At 43.5% G+C, this 17,460-nt stretch overlaps 3 protein-coding genes across 4 annotated transcripts; 2 read left to right on the top strand and 1 right to left on the bottom strand.

Annotated features, from left to right (window-relative positions):
• Window positions 1-2,195: 2,195 nt before the first annotated feature.
• LOC135635109 (uncharacterized) lies at window positions 2,196-6,088 on the top strand. Of its 2 annotated transcripts, none has more exons than XM_065145975.1 (3): window positions 2,196-2,364; window positions 2,588-4,531; window positions 5,485-6,088. In XM_065145975.1, the coding sequence occupies exons 2-3, from the start codon at window positions 2,635-2,637 to the stop codon at window positions 5,625-5,627; spliced, it is 2,040 nt and encodes a 679-aa protein (XP_065002047.1). In that variant the 5' UTR covers window positions 2,196-2,364; window positions 2,588-2,634; the 3' UTR covers window positions 5,628-6,088. The 2 variants fall into 2 exon arrangements, with proteins under 2 accessions (XP_065002047.1, XP_065002046.1); XM_065145974.1 differs by having other exon boundaries at window positions 2,585-4,531.
• A 2,678-nt stretch (window positions 6,089-8,766) lies between these two features.
• LOC135637229 (protein WHAT'S THIS FACTOR 1, chloroplastic-like) lies at window positions 8,767-10,618 on the bottom strand. Its single transcript, XM_065149788.1, has one exon. It carries the CDS (start codon window positions 10,505-10,507, stop codon window positions 8,960-8,962), a length of 1,548 nt encoding a protein of 515 aa, XP_065005860.1. The 5' UTR covers window positions 10,508-10,618; the 3' UTR covers window positions 8,767-8,959.
• A 2,457-nt stretch (window positions 10,619-13,075) lies between these two features.
• LOC135634900 (uncharacterized) lies at window positions 13,076-16,367 on the top strand. The gene is made up of 2 exons (XM_065145622.1): window positions 13,076-14,810; window positions 15,764-16,367. The coding sequence occupies exons 1-2, from the start codon at window positions 13,076-13,078 to the stop codon at window positions 15,904-15,906; spliced, it is 1,878 nt and encodes a 625-aa protein (XP_065001694.1). The 3' UTR covers window positions 15,907-16,367.
• Window positions 16,368-17,460: the final 1,093 nt, after the last annotated feature.

Here is a 17,460-nt window from a genome sequence, read left to right as displayed (position 1 = left end):
CATGAAGCTTGCTTGACCTGTAAACTCCAGTCCAAGTCAACTCATTTGTAAATAAAAAAGGTTCAGATTATAATGATAAATTCAATTAATTTCTAAGAAAGAAAATGTAATTGATGTAACTCTGTAGTAGTCTGATACACCAATCAACAGTCAACATCTGTACCAGCTGAATTGACTGATATTTTTGGGAAAAAAATAAAATGTTTATTGGATGAAGTCAAATATGCCATCATGTTTTAGGAATCATACTTTGGTATTTGTATAAGCACAAAAGTTTGAATTCAAGCAAATTTTATTGATATCCTATTTCTTTCCATTCTTAGACTTCCATCAATTCAAATAGCAAAAGTGACTTAAATAGTCCATAATTAATTATATATGGTTCTAAGTTTAAAAATCATTATTATGAGTGGTCCAAAATTCACTTAAAAGAGTAGATACCTAGATATTTCGATCATAATAATGGTTTGAAGTCAAAAATATAATTAGAGTAATGATTCATCATTTCATAGAAGATGATGAATCGAGATGACGGCGATCCACCACTTCATTAGGATGAATTCTTCTGATCATAGAACACATTCTTATCTCGGACATTCCAAATTCTATCAAGTATAAACAATTAGAGCTCTTACGTTCAAAAGTACCAAGTTCATTAAGATTGTTCCCTTCCTCGAGTCAATTATCAACAACAAGTCGAGAAGATACAATTGTTTTCGACAAGTTGAGTACTCAAGAAAAATATATATAATTGGTTAACAGTTTCTCACCAGGAACATGTTTCTAAAGTCCATGTTGAGAATGTGACATAACATAAACTAATCACATTAAAATTCCAACTGCCATCATAAATAAGCTCATTAAATTTAAGAACGTGGGTTTGATTTGTATAGGAAGATCAACTAATCCTTTATCTTTGATACTAATACAATAAACATTACCGATTTGGATGGAGAAATCTTATAGAAATTGTTCTTAGGCTCTCAAAAATGATCTCCAACACCCCTTCATGTCATTGCAAGCGAAAATATGGTAGCTATGATTCAAACAAAAGATTCTTTTGATTGGATGAGCTACTTTAGTTACATGCAAATTTTATATGCCCAACATGTAGACTCCATCAATCCAAATGACAAGATTCATTTAATTCTCAATTATGGCTTTAATAATTTTGCACTGTCTAATGATCATTATTATTTATGTGCTCCAAATGCTAACTAATCCCACCTACCTTTTAACCATCATGTTTCCCAACATTCGTCCAATAACGGGAACTATATATATATATATATATATATATATATAGAGTATTAGCGACGCAAAGGCAATCCACGGCCAACCGTTGCCTCTTCCTACTATTAAGGAACGGACGATCGAGAGGCGTGCACCCAAATGATCACCCGGGCCCACAGCGCTGGGTGCGTCTGAAGTGGTGGTGGTGGTGGCCCACAAACAGCGGTGGTTGGGGTCGTTGGGTCACCGGTGGGTGCGCCGCCGAACCAAATGCGACGCACTACTCGCACGACCGAGTCAACCATGCCACGTGGCGCGACGTCCGAGCACGGCACGCCTCCCACAACATTTCCCCGTTACTCTGATCACCCGTAACGGTTTTCTTATTTTAATTTTTACAAAAATAATAATAATGAATTCACCGATGAAATAATATTAATAATTAGACACAATTGAAATCCAAACTCTTATATTTATTAGGAGATCGATAATAGAAATAAAATATAATTTGAGATTAATAAATCGTGGGATGATGGAGTTTGTATATACATTGATCTTTTCGAAAGTTTCTTAAAATTCATATTTACCTTTACGTATACACACATATATCCTTCCAATTAGTATTCCTTACATGTAAATCTTAATATAATTAATCATAACTATCATTAGCTAGTTTCTATTAATGTTAAATTAATCATTTAATCGTTAAATCAGGGAGATTAATCTTGCAAGGGAGCGACGCCGTCAAGAATCGTGCCGGGTGGAAGCAGCAGGTTCCGTCAAGTAGCGGTTCATGGTTGTCCGCCACCTCTCTCTCCTACTCTGTTCTCTCTCTCTTTTCCCCCAGAAATTTAACGGCCGTTATCGTTGCGTCTGTAGCGGACGTGAAATCTCACGGTCGAGAAGAGTAGAACTTGTGAAGAAGAAGAAGAAGTAGAATTATTTTGGATTTGTGAGACGTGACATGGAAAAGAGAAAAAGGAGTGGAAGGAATCAACAAAGGTGGCTGTCTCTTCTTCTCCTATCCTTCCCTTCTGACCCTTCTCCCATCCCTCTCCATCGACCCATCGGCTTCTCTTGCTGGGATTTGCAGAGGCTCTGCGATACGTGAAGTCGATTTCTCCGCTGCAGGTTGATTTGCCTGTTTGGTGTTGCATGACTGTTCTTGCATCGAAGTCTCGTCTTTGTCTTTCCTAACATTCAAATCTTCAAACTCGAGATGATTCTTTCCGTATTGATTAGTGTTTAAGAGGGAGATCTTGCTATTCTTCTACCCGAGATGTGTAGTGCTTCCTGCTGTCGGTGTTTGAATTGAACACAGATGTCTGTCTTCTTCTTCTTCTTCTTCCAGCAGCTAACGAGAGGAACAGAGCGGAGTTCAGCTTCCTTCTCGCCTCGGGGATGGAGCAATTCCGGCAGCTTGGCGAAGCCGTCGGAAGCCTCAAGGCGCTCATGGTGTTCCGCGACGAGATACGCGTCAACCGCCGGCAGTGCCACCTGCTCGTGGACGCCTTCGACCTGGCCTTCGACGCCGTCGCGGAGGAGATGCGTAGCCACTTGAGGTTCGAGGAGAAGCCGGGGAAGTGGCGCGCCCTCGAGCAACCTCTCAGGGAGCTCCACCGCGTCTTCCGGGAGGGAGAGCAGTACGTGAGGCGGTGCCTCGAGCCGGGGGAGTGGTGGGGGAAAGCCGTCGCCCTCATCCAGAATTCCGAATGCGTCGAACTCCACCTCCACAATCTGCTCTGGTGCGTCCCCGTCGTGCTCGAGGCGATCGAGAACGTCGCCGAGGCCACCGCCGGGGGTGACCAGGAAGACATCCAAAAGAAGCGGCTCGTCTTCTCCAAGAAGTACGAGAGGGAGTGGATGGAGCCCGAGCTCTTCCAGCACAAGCTAGGGAAGCTCTACTTGTCCTCGCAAGAACTGCGCACCAGATTGGAGACGGCATGGAAGGAGGACCGATGGATTCTCTCCGAGACCATAGCCGAGAAGGCGAGCTCCGGGTCCAGGCCTCTGACGAAGCAGGAGAACAGGCTTGCCCAGCTCCTGGTTGGCCCAAAGGGGAAGCTTTGGCCGAGCTCAGTCCTCGTTGGCTCGCCGGACTACCAAGTAAGAAGAAGATTTGGGAGTGGGAGCGTCTACTACAAGGAGATCCAATGGATGGGCGAGACCTTCGTGGTGAAGCACGTTATCGGAGACACAGCGTCACTGACGAACGAGATCTCCATCCTCTCATCGATCGCGCACCCGAACGTAATGCAGTACATGTACTGCTTCACCGACGAAGAGAAGAAAGAGTGCTTGATGCTGATGGAGCTGATAAGCAAAGATCTCTCTTGTTACATACGAGAGGTTTGCTCCACAAGGAGAAAGGTGCTTCCTTTGCTGGTGGCAGTGGACACGATGCTTCAAATAGCCAGAGGAATGGAGTACCTTCACTCGAAGCAGATCTACCATGGCGACCTGAACCCTTCGAACATCTTCGTCAAGGCGAGGAATCCATCACCAGACGGCTATCTGCACGCGAAAGTTGGCGGCTTGGGGCTGTCGCCGGCGACGAACTCCAAGGCTTCATCATGCATTTGGCATTCTCCGGAGGTTCTACTGGAGCAGGAGCAGACGGGGGATGGCAGCAGCAGCAGCTCAAAGCGCACGGAGAAGGCGGACGTCTACAGCTTCGCCATGATATGCTTCGAACTCTTGACAGGAAAGGTACCCTTCGAGGACAACCATCTGCAGGGAGACAAGATGAGCAAGAACATCAGGGCCGGGGAGAGGCCATTGTTTCCGTCTCAGTCTCCCAAGTACCTCGTGACCCTAACGAGGAGATGCTGGCACTCTGATCCCTCGCAGCGCCCGAGCTTCTCCTCTGTTTGCAGGGTGCTCCGTTACCTCAAACGGTTCCTGGTGCTGAATCCAGATCACAGCCAGCCGGATCCGACGCCGCCGCCGGTGGATTACTTCGATCTGGAGAGCAGTCTGTCGAAGAAGTTCGCGAACTGGGCAAGGGGCGACCTTCTCCGAGCCTCGGAAGTGCCCTTCCAAATGTATGCATTCAGAGTGCTGGAAAGGGAGAGGACGAGCGCGAACGTGAAGGAGAGGAGCTCGGAGTCGGGCAGCGAGGGGGCATCAGTTTGCGGCGATGAGAATGCATGTAATGGTGTTCTTCCAGATGATGATGATACAATCGCGACCGTTGTTAGTGCCGATAAGTCGTTGCCTCAAAAGGTCACCCTTGACACGAACAAGAAAACAACATCGGCAAGGAAGGCCGATGGAAAGGCCAACAAGCAATCATCAGGTAACATACATTCTCCATTGCCTTCGTTGTGTTTGTTGTAATGCCTGCATTGCAGTCTGTCGGCTGTTCTTTGACCACAGATGATTGATCCCATACTGAATGCTTCTTTTTACCCCTCCCTCATGGAAATACATGACACACACAAAACAGAGACATGGCCTGTATACAATTCCTTCTTCATTGTGTCAAGCATAGAAATCAAAGGATATCTTCTTAGTGGAAGTATGTAAAAAGTATCCTGCACTAGGGATTGATGAGTTACCCATTTAGCAATCTGAGCACCAAAAGTCTCCAAAATGCATTAGGTCAGGTGAATTAGGGAATATATAGACCTCTTTGGCAGAAATGTTCTTATTCTTCCTTCGTTTGACACTGTTCCATTGTATGGTCTCAGCAGTGAGTATCGAATAAGTAGGAATGTGCCAAGGAGCTGTTCTCTCCATATCATCCTCGCTGCAGGTGGAGATCTAAAGATTGTTACATAAAGTAGGTAGCAGATGCAGCCAACGATGATATCACAAGGATTAGCCGTGTATGTACTTTTAAGATTGAGTATCTTCCACTGCCAGTAAGTAAAAAATTAGTCAGTAAACACCAAAAGAGATTTTGGAGGACATAATTGAGCTACTCTAAGCAATCTTCTTCTTATTGTCTTTATGGGCCTTTTGCTTCTGAATGAAACATGAATAGTTTCGGCATATGTATATTAAGTATATACTTCTCAATATGCTCAAAGTCATGTTTTCTGAAATATTCTGGATCATTTGTATCTATTTGCTGTTTTTCTACAACCGCTAGACTGTTACATTGCTAAGCAAATTTATTGCCAAAGAGCAACATCGGATCATGTGCCAAAGAACAACTTTCTTCAGAAGAGTTCTTCACTTTCTTTTGAGTTATGATGCTTTAGCTAGCGATGAAATGGATCTTATACTACTTGTTTGAATCTTCAGGGCAGAACCAGAAAGCAAGAATGGTCAGATCACCACAATTATCGTGTGGACGCAGCGTGAAGATGAACTCCGAAAGGCAGCTGCAACCAGTTGTGATGAGCCCAGGAAGGCAGAAGACATCAGGACATAACTCAGATACATAGCTAGCAGACAAGTCTTAATCCTTATGATACAGTCAAGGTTTGTGTTTCCATAGAAAGACGGATACAAGGTAGTGAAACATGATAGATACAAGCCACAGAGTACTGCAGGTCATATCTCTCATGCAGTCTTTAGCTGCCCTAAACCTGGAGAGTGTGTTCATGAGAAGGAGGTGTTGTGGGTGTCATTATGTTGCAGCATACTGTTTTCATACTCTGCAAGGTCTTCACCAGCCATTTCTTTTCCCTTGATGTTTTGTGTGAGATCTTTCTGGTTCAGATGAGAGATGTTGAATACCCAATTCATCAGTTTTTCACTGTTGAAGTATAGTTGATTTTATGTTTCTTTTGTGGGTGGAAGCACATTATTAATGATGATCCTAAATTGTAATTTTTGTTGCTCTTTTTGGCTTTGTCCTCTGGACTTAACCCCTAGTGTTGAGTAAAGCAAGTCATTAGTCTTATTGGACTGTTGTTCTCTTTGAGCCACAAAGAACTGTTCACTCTTCATACAGTTTTCTCCTTTTAGGATGGACCTAATTGGTAACGAATGATCTATCGCACTATGAAAAATAAAATTATTAAATCAAAATTTTGTTGCTCATCTCAGAGCCACGAGGAATTGTTCCTTATAAAAATTAAGTTACTAGATTGAAATTTTAATTGCTCGTCTTAGAGCCACAAGTTATCGATTCTAAGATTAATCTTTCGATGAATCTCGTAAGTTAAATCTCCCGGAGAGGAATCATGTTTAACTCTTTAGGAGCGATCGACCCTACTAATTTGAACAAAATGTAATTGAACAACTCATGTAGCAAATCCTTACCACTTTCAAATGTTTTGGCCATACATTGAAGAGAAATCTCATACATGCCTTATTCCCCTCCTATGACCAATGACCCTGCTGCCAGAGTCTGTGCAGCTTTATCGAACGAGTTGATGTTCTAATTTGGAGCAGCCTGCACCTGGTTTTTATCAGAACTCGAGTAGGACTAGATTTTTTCTGATGGCCAGTCAATTAGCTTGCTAGATTCTAGGAGAATTTAGGGACGTTTTTCTGGGATCCTAGACATCAGATACGGTTTTGCATTGGACAATCTATATACCACAGGGTCTGATGCATCTTCATGTGAGAAGAACAATGGCAACAAAAACAATGCGATGGATAAAAGCATGCACCACACCACACTAAAATTTCCAAAGAACATGCCATTTATTAAAGAATTTTTCCATCTCATGAGGTCATTTCTAGAGCATTATTCACAATGTCATCTAACTCTGCATTACATCCATATTGTTTTATTACATACAAAGCGATGGGTTTATCTGAATCCCATTTTTGTATAACCTAAAATTCTGGAACAAAGACATCAGCAGTAAATGATGGTCCACTGTGTACAAAATCTCAGCAAAAGGAAGACCTCATGCACCTCCTACCCACTCGAAAACTGAATGAGATCCACAAAGCTAGGATTGCCTGATCCAGTAATCAATCTAATAGTTGCCACTTCAGATTGAGAACCCAATCGAAAACCCAGAAAAAGCAATACAAGGTTCCAGCTCATGGCTTGAACGACAAAGATGGTTGCAATCACCGATGATCTGAGAGTGCCAGCTAAAAGTTACCAGCACCTTTTCTAGCTAAAGTACTTGTAGTCTTCCTGCGGAAATTGTTGCGACAGCCATACTCAGATTTCCTCTTCAGCAGAAGACACTTGAGATGAACTGTCCACCATCATCACTTTTCTCTTGTGCCATAATCTACTGGGCCAACCAAACTTGTCAGAAGTCATTGGCACTGGAAACATCTTCTGGTATGCATAAATGTGGAAGAAATGGCAGACAGAATATTAGACAATACCAATTAGTATACAAAGAGAAGAGTATGTGATTTATGGACATAAGAATCTCAATGGCAGAGATCTACTGATCTCACAATCTTCTATAATGTCTTGCCAGCAACATGAAGGGAATGTGTGGCATTTTGGGTGAAGGCATGGAGTGATGTTCACCACACCTGATGCCCATGTTGGCTGACTGCACCAATTAAGGGGGTTCAAGTGGTCGACCATTCAGCCACGTATCGCCCATGGTGATTATGTGTTGCCCGATCCGACCACCACCTGTTAGTTGCGTACAGCCTACGTGTCCACCATGTCATTCTTTATCTGTCAAGACCTATGTGTCTTATAACTCGAGAGACCAACAATTTGGCCAGCCATTACAAATTGCTAAACACTTCGGATATATCATATCTGCCTTACACAGAAAGCATGATGTTAAATCAAGAAGCAAACATCTAAAAGAGTGGGAGAAAGTTCCTCTAACAATAGGGAATCTTATCAATAGCTTTTATGGTACCATATAAAAGCTAATTTAAGTAATCCAACTTGTCGATGATGCTTGGATGAAGTAGCATCATCATATATGAAGTATCACAACATTATTACTCTATAGAAGGTTAGAGAAATATATAGAAAAAGCTTAATCAAATAATAAGGTCAGTTAATAAGTAATTGATAAGTATGATCAAACACAAGGGTAGTGCACTTTGCAAACAATAAGACAGAAATTGCTGACAATAAACATTGAAATAGCCTTATGTGAATTACAATTCAAGAAACCTGTGATTTGGTGAACCATGAGAACTGGTAAAACCCTAGAAACTATTAGATAAACATAAGGTGTTAGATCAAGAAGCACATCTAATGGTCATGGAGGAAGAATGTTATCGACAGCTATTCGCATTATATAAGAGATATTTGAAGTAAACCTAGTTTCTAATGATGCTAGGATAGTAGTATAATCATCATAAGAGTATAAAAAAAGCTTAATAATCTATGAAAAGGCATGAAAAGAAGACCAAAGAGAACAAGAAAATTAAATTTAAATGCCAGGTGATGGGTACTCAGAAACATGATCCACTGCAGGGGTATTGTAGTTGCAAAGAATTTGAAAGAATCTGCTCATGATGGACATTGACATCATGTAGAACTAGACTTATATGCACTAGAATTCAACAAACCAACAATTTGGTGAACCATGACAGATAGCTAAATCCGTAGAAACTAGTATATTGTCATTACATTAAAAAACTGATATAAAATTCAACAATGCACGGAGATATTTTGACACAAGGAAATGTCATCACGCATTCAAATTCTTGTCTCAATTCTCGACACTACAATGCATGAAGATTTGTTCATAAGCGTACCAATATTTGCGTTTGCAAGTAGATGCAACAGTATATGATCAGCAAGGGCAAGGGCATCGTGTGTATAATTGTCATTACCCATAAATAGCCCCAAACAAAGAAAAAAGAACAAATTCATTGTTCACCATCTCTCTCTTGGCTGGCCATCTGGAAGTGTAGGAATCAGAACTTGATCTTCAACCTTTATTGAGCCATTAACTGCTTGTGGCTTTTTCGCATTGAAGTTCAGACCTTCACCATCACTAAAATCAGGAGGAGATTCATCCTCTTCTTCGCTCCAATCATCCTCTTCATCATCATCATCATCTTCGTCATCCTCGTCATCAAATCCACTGCCAAACCCATCGGACAAAAGACCATCCACATCAGACCATTCCTCGTCACCTTTGACGCCGCTTCCGCCTCCTGATGTTCCATCGGCTTTTTCTGTCTCATCTGACTTCTGAGCACCCCCTCCTGGGAATCGTGGAACCATGACAAGCGCCCGCAGCTTCTCCTTGAGAAGCAACATCCTATCCTTCTCAATTAACTGCGAACCACGATAAGCCTCGCGAAGGAACACGGAGTCCCTGTCCCCCTTCAGCGAGACATAGAACATGTCAGGGTGTCTGATAAGCATTCCCCTCAGCTGCTGCGAGAACCTGAACTCCTCCCTGAAGTGGGTGAGGTGGTCGACCAAAGTCCGCTTCTCCAATGTGAAGCTCAAGATCTCATGGACTACGCCGCATGCGTGCTTCTCCTTCACAGATGTTCCTGGCCTCAATCCAGAGAAATCAGAGTAAGGAGATATGTAGGGCATTTCCTTGAACTGGCTCAACCTCCGCATCTCTCCCTTCGAGAGATTCAAACCTCGGGGCAGGTTCACCCTTCGGAACCTAGGAGCCCTGTCAATGATCAGGTTGCGCTCCTCAGCTTCCCTGATTCTGTTCTCCTCCTCAGCAATCTCGGCAGCAGAGACGGCAAGCTCGGGATCCCAGTGCGTGAGCTCGAGCGCCGGGCCTCGGTCAGTGGGCACGACCCGGAAGTACTGCGGGTACCTCTGGCAAATGGTGTCCCTGAACTCGGCCGGCAGCCCGAGATCGTGCCGAAGGTGGGCGATCTTCTCCAGGAGGATCCGGCGGTCGAGCGACATCATCAGGAGCTTCCGCAGCTTCACAACAAGCAGCTGCTCCATCTCCTCCCGGGAGCGCAGCTCCTCTAGGTAGATCCGCTCGGCCTCAGGGGTGAGCCGGAATCGCAAGGAGTAGACGCCCTCCTCGACGATCTCGAACACGGCCGGGAAGCGGCGGAGGAGCCCGATGAAGCGGCGCTTCCGGGTGAGGCCGAGGTCGCGGCGGAAGCGGCCGAGCTCGCGAAGACTCATGATGCGGTCGGGCTGCTTCACGAGGATGTTGCGGATCTTGAGCACCAGCTTCAGCTTCTTGTCGCGCTCGATCACGGAATCGAAAGGGACCTCCTTGCGCCGCTTGACGGCAGCCGTCACAGTAGTCGAGCGCAAAGGTGTCTCCTTTACTCTCCGGCCGAGTCCCTCAACGAGAATGGAGCCAAAGAATGCGGACCTTGGGGGGAAGGAGACGAGAATTCTTGTGGAAGATGAGGAGGAGAGGAGGAAGGGAAAGGGGGAGGGAGGCGCTGTTCTTTGGGAGGAAAGCAGCAATCTTGGATCCATAGATGGACCCGATATGGAGATCGGAAAGAGGGAGAAGAGTATGGAGCGAGAGAGTAGGAAGAAGAGAAGATGAGGGTTTTGGGAACAACAGAAACCCTCGTTGGATAGATATCATGGAGGTGCATGTTATCTTCTTTTGCTGGGGCATTCTTGTCTTTAAGGATTGGTTTGGGGGTATCTTCGTACACAGGGGTAAGAAGTTTATTCTTCACCACCACTTTTTATTATTGATAATCAATAATCTCTTTAAAATAATAAAATAGTATTTTACTATTTATAATTATAGTATTATTAATTTTATTTTATTTTTCTTCCTCGTAACTCATGCTCCGCGCTAACGTTGTTGACATCGCACGTTGTTGCCCACATTATTGTCTCGTGTTTTCTTCCTCCTAACGTATGTTCATTGTCGAAATCATCGACACTCTCCTATGTTTTTTATCGATATGGATGCTCTCCCATGCTCTTTGTTAGCATCGATGCTTTTTCGTGCTTGTTGCTCTCTTGACATAAGGAGGAAAAAGAAAAAAAGGAGAATAAAAAAATAATATTTAAGTTCATTTGTGAAGTAGTAATTAAGAAATATTTAAAAAAATTAAAATGAGATCGTAGATAGTAAATAAGAGTTTGTAAATAATAATATGAAAAAATAATCGAATTTGAGTATTTGTTTTAGGGCATGTAGGCAAACTAAATCAAAAGTTAAACTTTATTTTTGTCTTCACGTGGATAAATATCTAAAATAAAATTTGAAATAGTTTCGCGAGTACAATTGCTCATCACGATGAAATATCATCCAAGAATAAAATTTCATGTTATCGAATAATTTGCTAGACTATTTTGAGCATGGAAACGAGTAAATCTATATCTCGGAATTATTGTTTATCCAATAAAAAAGTTCAAATTTTAAAGTTTATCGTAGTTATCGATTTTGGATATATAAATGAGGTTATTCTCAATACAAAGAAAACATTTCCTTGTTAACCAGAATCTTGATTCAAACCATAGACATAACAAATCACTTTAGCTTTGTTTGTTGCTAACAATATGTCATATAAAGACGTCAAATATTTTAATTGTTAGAACTCTCTGACCATTGATAATACAATTTTGGACCACCATTTACAAAATATGATGGTAACAAAAAAATGATTCAACTGACAATTTTGATGATAGAAAAAGAGCGCCACAGGATCATAAGCCCCGTTCTGTTGATCCAACGGTTACGGATTGAGTGAATAACTGTTTTCAACGGCCATAATTAATCTCTCCGGTTCGGGCCTGTCAAGCTCCACACGTGTCTTAGCCATACTGGCCCGAAACTCGTCGAGACACCAATTATGTGACCGCATCTCTGCGGAAGAAGGCCCGGGGACTTTTCAGGGTCAACAGACCCAATCACTCCATCTTGATTCAAACCATAGACATAACAAATCACTTTAGCTTTGTTTGTTGCTAACAATATGTCATATAAAGACGTCAAATATTTTAATTGTTAGAACTCTCTGACCATTGATAATACAATTTTGGACCACCATTTACAAAATATGATGGTAACAAAAAAATGATTCAACCGACAATTTTGATGATAGAAAAAGAGCGCCACAGGATCATAAGCCCCGTTCTGTTGATCCAACGGTTACGGATTGAGTGAATAACTGTTTTCAACGGCCATAATTAATCTCTCCGGTTCGGGCCTGTCAAGCTCCACACGTGTCTTAGCCATACTGGCCCGAAACTCTCTGACCATTGATAATACAATTTTGGACCACCATTTACAAAATATGATGGTAACAAAAAAATGATTCAACTGACAATTTTGATGATAGAAAAAGAGCGCCACAGGATCATAAGCCCCGTTCTGTTGATCCAACGGTTACGGATTGAGTGAATAACTGTTTTCAACGGCCATAATTAATCTCTCCGGTTCGGGCCTGTCAAGCTCCACACGTGTCTTAGCCATACTGGCCCGAAACTCGTTGAGACACCAATTATGTGACCGCATCTCTGCGGAAGAAGGCCCGGGGACTTTTCAGGGTCAACAGACCCAATCACTCCATCCTGTGACGGATTGAGTGAATAACTGTTTTCAACGGCCATAATTAATCTCTCCGGTTCGGGCCTGTCAAGCTCCACACGTGTCTTAGCCATACTGGCCCGAAACTCTCTGACCATTGATAATACAATTTTGGACCACCATTTACAAAATATGATGGTAACAAAAAAATGATTCAACTGACAATTTTGATGATAGAAAAAGAGCGCCACAGGATCATAAGCCCCGTTCTGTTGATCCAACGGTTACGGATTGAGTGAATAACTGTTTTCAACGGCCATAATTAATCTCTCCGGTTCGGGCCTGTCAAGCTCCACACGTGTCTTAGCCATACTGGTCCGAAACTCGTTGAGACACCAATTATGTGACCGCATCTCTGCGGAAGAAGGCCCGGGGACTTTTCAGGGTCAACAGACCCAATCACTCCATCCTGTGACGCGAATAACGATCGGAGACCTAAGCTCTTATAGTATTGATATACTTCTAAATTGCCGATGTGGGACTAAAGTTGCATGTTGATAACTGGTTGTTTGTGGCGCGCCCTCGAGCAACCTCTCAGGGAGCTCCACCGCTTCTTCCGGGAGGGAGAGCAGTACGTGAGGCGGTGCCTCGAGCCGGGGGAGTGGTGGGGGAAAGCCGTCGCCCTCATCCAGAATTCCGAATGCGTCGAACTCCACCTCCACAATCTGCTCTGGTGCGTCCCCGTCGTGCTCGAGGCGATCGAGAACGTCGCCGAGGCCACCGCCGGGGGTGACCAGGAAGACATCCAAAAGAAGCGGCTCGTCTTCTCCAAGAAGTACGAGAGGGAGTGGATGGAGCCCGAGCTCTTCCAGCACAAGCTAGGGAAGCTCTACTTGTCCTCGCAAGAACTGCGCACCAGATTGGAGACGGCATGGAAGGAGGACCGATGGATTCTCTCCGAGACCATAGCCGAGAAGGCGAGCTCCGGGTCCAGGCCTCTGACGAAGCAGGAGAACAGGCTTGCCCAGCTCCTGGTTGGCCCAAAGGGGAAGCTTTGGCCGAGCTCAGTCCTCGTTGGCTCGCCGGACTACCAAGTAAGAAGAAGATTTGGGAGTGGGAGCGTCTACTACAAGGAGATCCAATGGATGGGCGAGACCTTCGTGGTGAAGCACGTTATCGGAGACACAGCGTCACTGACGAACGAGATCTCCATCCTCTCATCGATCGCGCACCCGAACGTAATGCAGTACATGTACTGCTTCACCGACGAAGAGAAGAAAGAGTGCTTGATGCTGATGGAGCTGATAAGCAAAGATCTCTCTTGTTACATACGAGAGGTTTGCTCCACAAGGAGAAAGGTGCTTCCTTTGCTGGTGGCAGTGGACACGATGCTTCAAATAGCCAGAGGAATGGAGTACCTTCACTCGAAGCAGATCTACCATGGCGACCTGAACCCTTCGAACATCTTCGTCAAGGCGAGGAATCCATCACCAGACGGCTATCTGCACGCGAAAGTTGGCGGCTTGGGGCTGTCGCCGGCGACGAACTCCAAGGCTTCATCATGCATTTGGCATTCTCCGGAGGTTCTACTGGAGCAGGAGCAGACGGGGGATGGCAGCAGCAGCAGCTCAAAGCGCACGGAGAAGGCGGACGTCTACAGCTTCGCCATGATATGCTTCGAACTCTTGACAGGAAAGGTACCCTTCGAGGACAACCATCTGCAGGGAGACAAGATGAGCAAGAACATCAGGGCCGGGGAGAGGCCATTGTTTCCGTCTCAGTCTCCCAAGTACCTCGTGACCCTAACGAGGAGATGCTGGCACTCTGATCCCTCGCAGCGCCCGAGCTTCTCCTCTGTTTGCAGGGTGCTCCGTTACCTCAAACGGTTCCTGGTGCTGAATCCAGATCACAGCCAGCCGGATCCGACGCCGCCGCCGGTGGATTACTTCGATCTGGAGAGCAGTCTGTCGAAGAAGTTCGCGAACTGGGCAAGGGGCGACCTTCTCCGAGCCTCGGAAGTGCCCTTCCAAATGTATGCATTCAGAGTGCTGGAAAGGGAGAGGACGAGCGCGAACGTGAAGGAGAGGAGCTCGGAGTCGGGCAGCGAGGGGGCATCAGTTTGCGGCGATGAGAATGCATGTAATGGTGTTCTTCCAGATGATGATGATACAATCGCGACCGTTGTTAGTGCCGATAAGTCGTTGCCTCAAAAGGTCACCCTTGACACGAACAAGAAAACAACATCGGCAAGGAAGGCCGATGGAAAGGCCAACAAGCAATCATCAGGTAACATACATTCTCCATTGCCTTCGTTGTGTTTGTTGTAATGCCTGCATTGCAGTCTGTCGGCTGTTCTTTGACCACAGATGATTGATCCCATACTGAATGCTTCTTTTTACCCCTCCCTCATGGAAATACATGACACACACAAAACAGAGACATGGCCTGTATACAATTCCTTCTTCATTGTGTCAAGCATAGAAATCAAAGGATATCTTCTTAGTGGAAGTATGTAAAAAGTATCCTGCACTAGGGATTGATGAGTTACCCATTTAGCAATCTGAGCACCAAAAGTCTCCAAAATGCATTAGGTCAGGTGAATTAGGGAATATATAGACCTCTTTGGCAGAAATGTTCTTATTCTTCCTTCGTTTGACACTGTTCCATTGTATGGTCTCAGCAGTGAGTATCGAATAAGTAGGAATGTGCCAAGGAGCTGTTCTCTCCATATCATCCTCGCTGCAGGTGGAGATCTAAAGATTGTTACATAAAGTAGGTAGCAGATGCAGCCAACGATGATATCACAAGGATTAGCCGTGTATGTACTTTTAAGATTGAGTATCTTCCACTGCCAGTAAGTAAAAAATTAGTCAGTAAACACCAAAAGAGATTTTGGAGGACATAATTGAGCTACTCTAAGCAATCTTCTTCTTATTGTCTTTATGGGCCTTTTGCTTCTGAATGAAACATGAATAGTTTCGGCATATGTATATTAAGTATATACTTCTCAATATGCTCAAAGTCATGTTTTCTGAAATATTCTGGATCATTTGTATCTATTTGCTGTTTTTCTACAACCGCTAGACTGTTACATTGCTAAGCAAATTTATTGCCAAAGAGCAACATCGGATCATGTGCCAAAGAACAACTTTCTTCAGAAGAGTTCTTCACTTTCTTTTGAGTTATGATGCTTTAGCTAGCGATGAAATGGATCTTATACTACTTGTTTGAATCTTCAGGGCAGAACCAGAAAGCAAGAATGGTCAGATCACCACAATTATCGTGTGGACGCAGCGTGAAGATGAACTCCGAAAGGCAGCTGCAACCAGTTGTGATGAGCCCAGGAAGGCAGAAGACATCAGGACATAACTCAGATACATAGCTAGCAGACAAGTCTTAATCCTTATGATACAGTCAAGGTTTGTGTTTCCATAGAAAGACGGATACAAGGTAGTGAAACATGATAGATACAAGCCACAGAGTACTGCAGGTCATATCTCTCATGCAGTCTTTAGCTGCCCTAAACCTGGAGAGTGTGTTCATGAGAAGGAGGTGTTGTGGGTGTCATTATGTTGCAGCATACTGTTTTCATACTCTGCAAGGTCTTCACCAGCCATTTCTTTTCCCTTGATGTTTTGTGTGAGATCTTTCTGGTTCAGATGAGAGATGTTGAATACCCAATTCATCAGTTTTTCACTGTTGAAGTATAGTTGATTTTATGTTTCTTTTGTGGGTGGAAGCACATTATTAATGATGATCCTAAATTGTAATTTTTGTTGCTCTTTTTGGCTTTGTCCTCTGGACTTAACCCCTAGTGTTGAGTAAAGCAAGTCATTAGTCTTATTGGACTGTTGTTCTCTTTGAGCCACAAAGAACTGTTCACTCTTCATACAGTTTTCTCCTTTTAGGATGGACCTAATTGGTAACGAATGATCTATCGCACTATGAAAAATAAAATTATTAAATCAAAATTTTGTTGCTCATCTCAGAGCCACGAGGAATTGTTCCTTATAAAAATTAAGTTACTAGATTGAAATTTTAATTGCTCGTCTTAGAGCCACAAGTTATCGATTCTAAGATTAATCTTTCGATGAATCTCGTAAGTTAAATCTCCCGGAGAGGAATCATGTTTAACTCTTTAGGAGCGATCGACCCTACTAATTTGAACAAAATGTAATTGAACAACTCATGTAGCAAATCCTTACCACTTTCAAATGTTTTGGCCATACATTGAAGAGAAATCTCATACATGCCTTATTCCCCTCCTATGACCAATGACCCTGCTGCCAGAGTCTGTGCAGCTTTATCGAACGAGTTGATGTTCTAATTTGGAGCAGCCTGCACCTGGTTTTTATCAGAACTCGAGTAGGACTAGATTTTTTCTGATGGCCAGTCAATTAGCTTGCTAGATTCTAGGAGAATTTAGGGACGTTTTTCTGGGATCCTAGACATCAGATACGGTTTTGCATTGGACAATCTATATACCACAGGGTCTGATGCATCTTCATGTGAGAAGAACAATGGCAACAAAAACAATGCGATGGATAAAAGCATGCACCACACCACACTAAAATTTCCAAAGAACATGCCATTTATTAAAGAATTTTTCCATCTCATGAGGTCATTTCTAGAGCATTATTCACAATGTCATCTAACTCTGCATTACATCCATATTGTTTTATTACATACAAAGCGATGGGTTTATCTGAATCCCATTTTTGTATAACCTAAAATTCTGGAACAAAGACATCAGCAGTAAATGATGGTCCACTGTGTACAAAATCTCAGCAAAAGGAAGACCTCATGCACCTCCTACCCACTCGAAAACTGAATGAGATCCACAAAGCTAGGATTGCCTGATCCAGTAATCAATCTAATAGTTGCCACTTCAGATTGAGAACCCAATCGAAAACCCAGAAAAAGCAATACAAGGTTC

Source organism: Musa acuminata, chromosome BXJ3-4, assembly GCF_036884655.1.
Source record: "Musa acuminata AAA Group cultivar baxijiao chromosome BXJ3-4, Cavendish_Baxijiao_AAA, whole genome shotgun sequence".
Lineage (NCBI taxonomy): Eukaryota > Viridiplantae > Streptophyta > Magnoliopsida > Zingiberales > Musaceae > Musa > Musa acuminata.
The sequence above is the reverse complement of the archived record's forward strand: the minus strand, read 5'-3'. Positions and strand labels throughout refer to the sequence as shown.

Coding starts and splice junctions, on each gene's coding strand:
- LOC135635109 (XM_065145975.1), top strand. CDS start 2,635: ATGGAGCAATTCCGGCAGCTTGGCGAAGCCGTCGGAAGCCTCAAGGCG. Junction 4,532..5,484: donor GGCCAACAAGCAATCATCAG/GTAACATACATT, acceptor TTGAATCTTCAG/GGCAGAACCAGAAAGCAAGA.
- LOC135637229 (XM_065149788.1), bottom strand. CDS start 10,507: ATGGATCCAAGATTGCTGCTTTCCTCCCAAAGAACAGCGCCTCCCTCC.
- LOC135634900 (XM_065145622.1), top strand. CDS start 13,076: ATGTTGATAACTGGTTGTTTGTGGCGCGCCCTCGAGCAACCTCTCAGG. Junction 14,811..15,763: donor GGCCAACAAGCAATCATCAG/GTAACATACATT, acceptor TTGAATCTTCAG/GGCAGAACCAGAAAGCAAGA.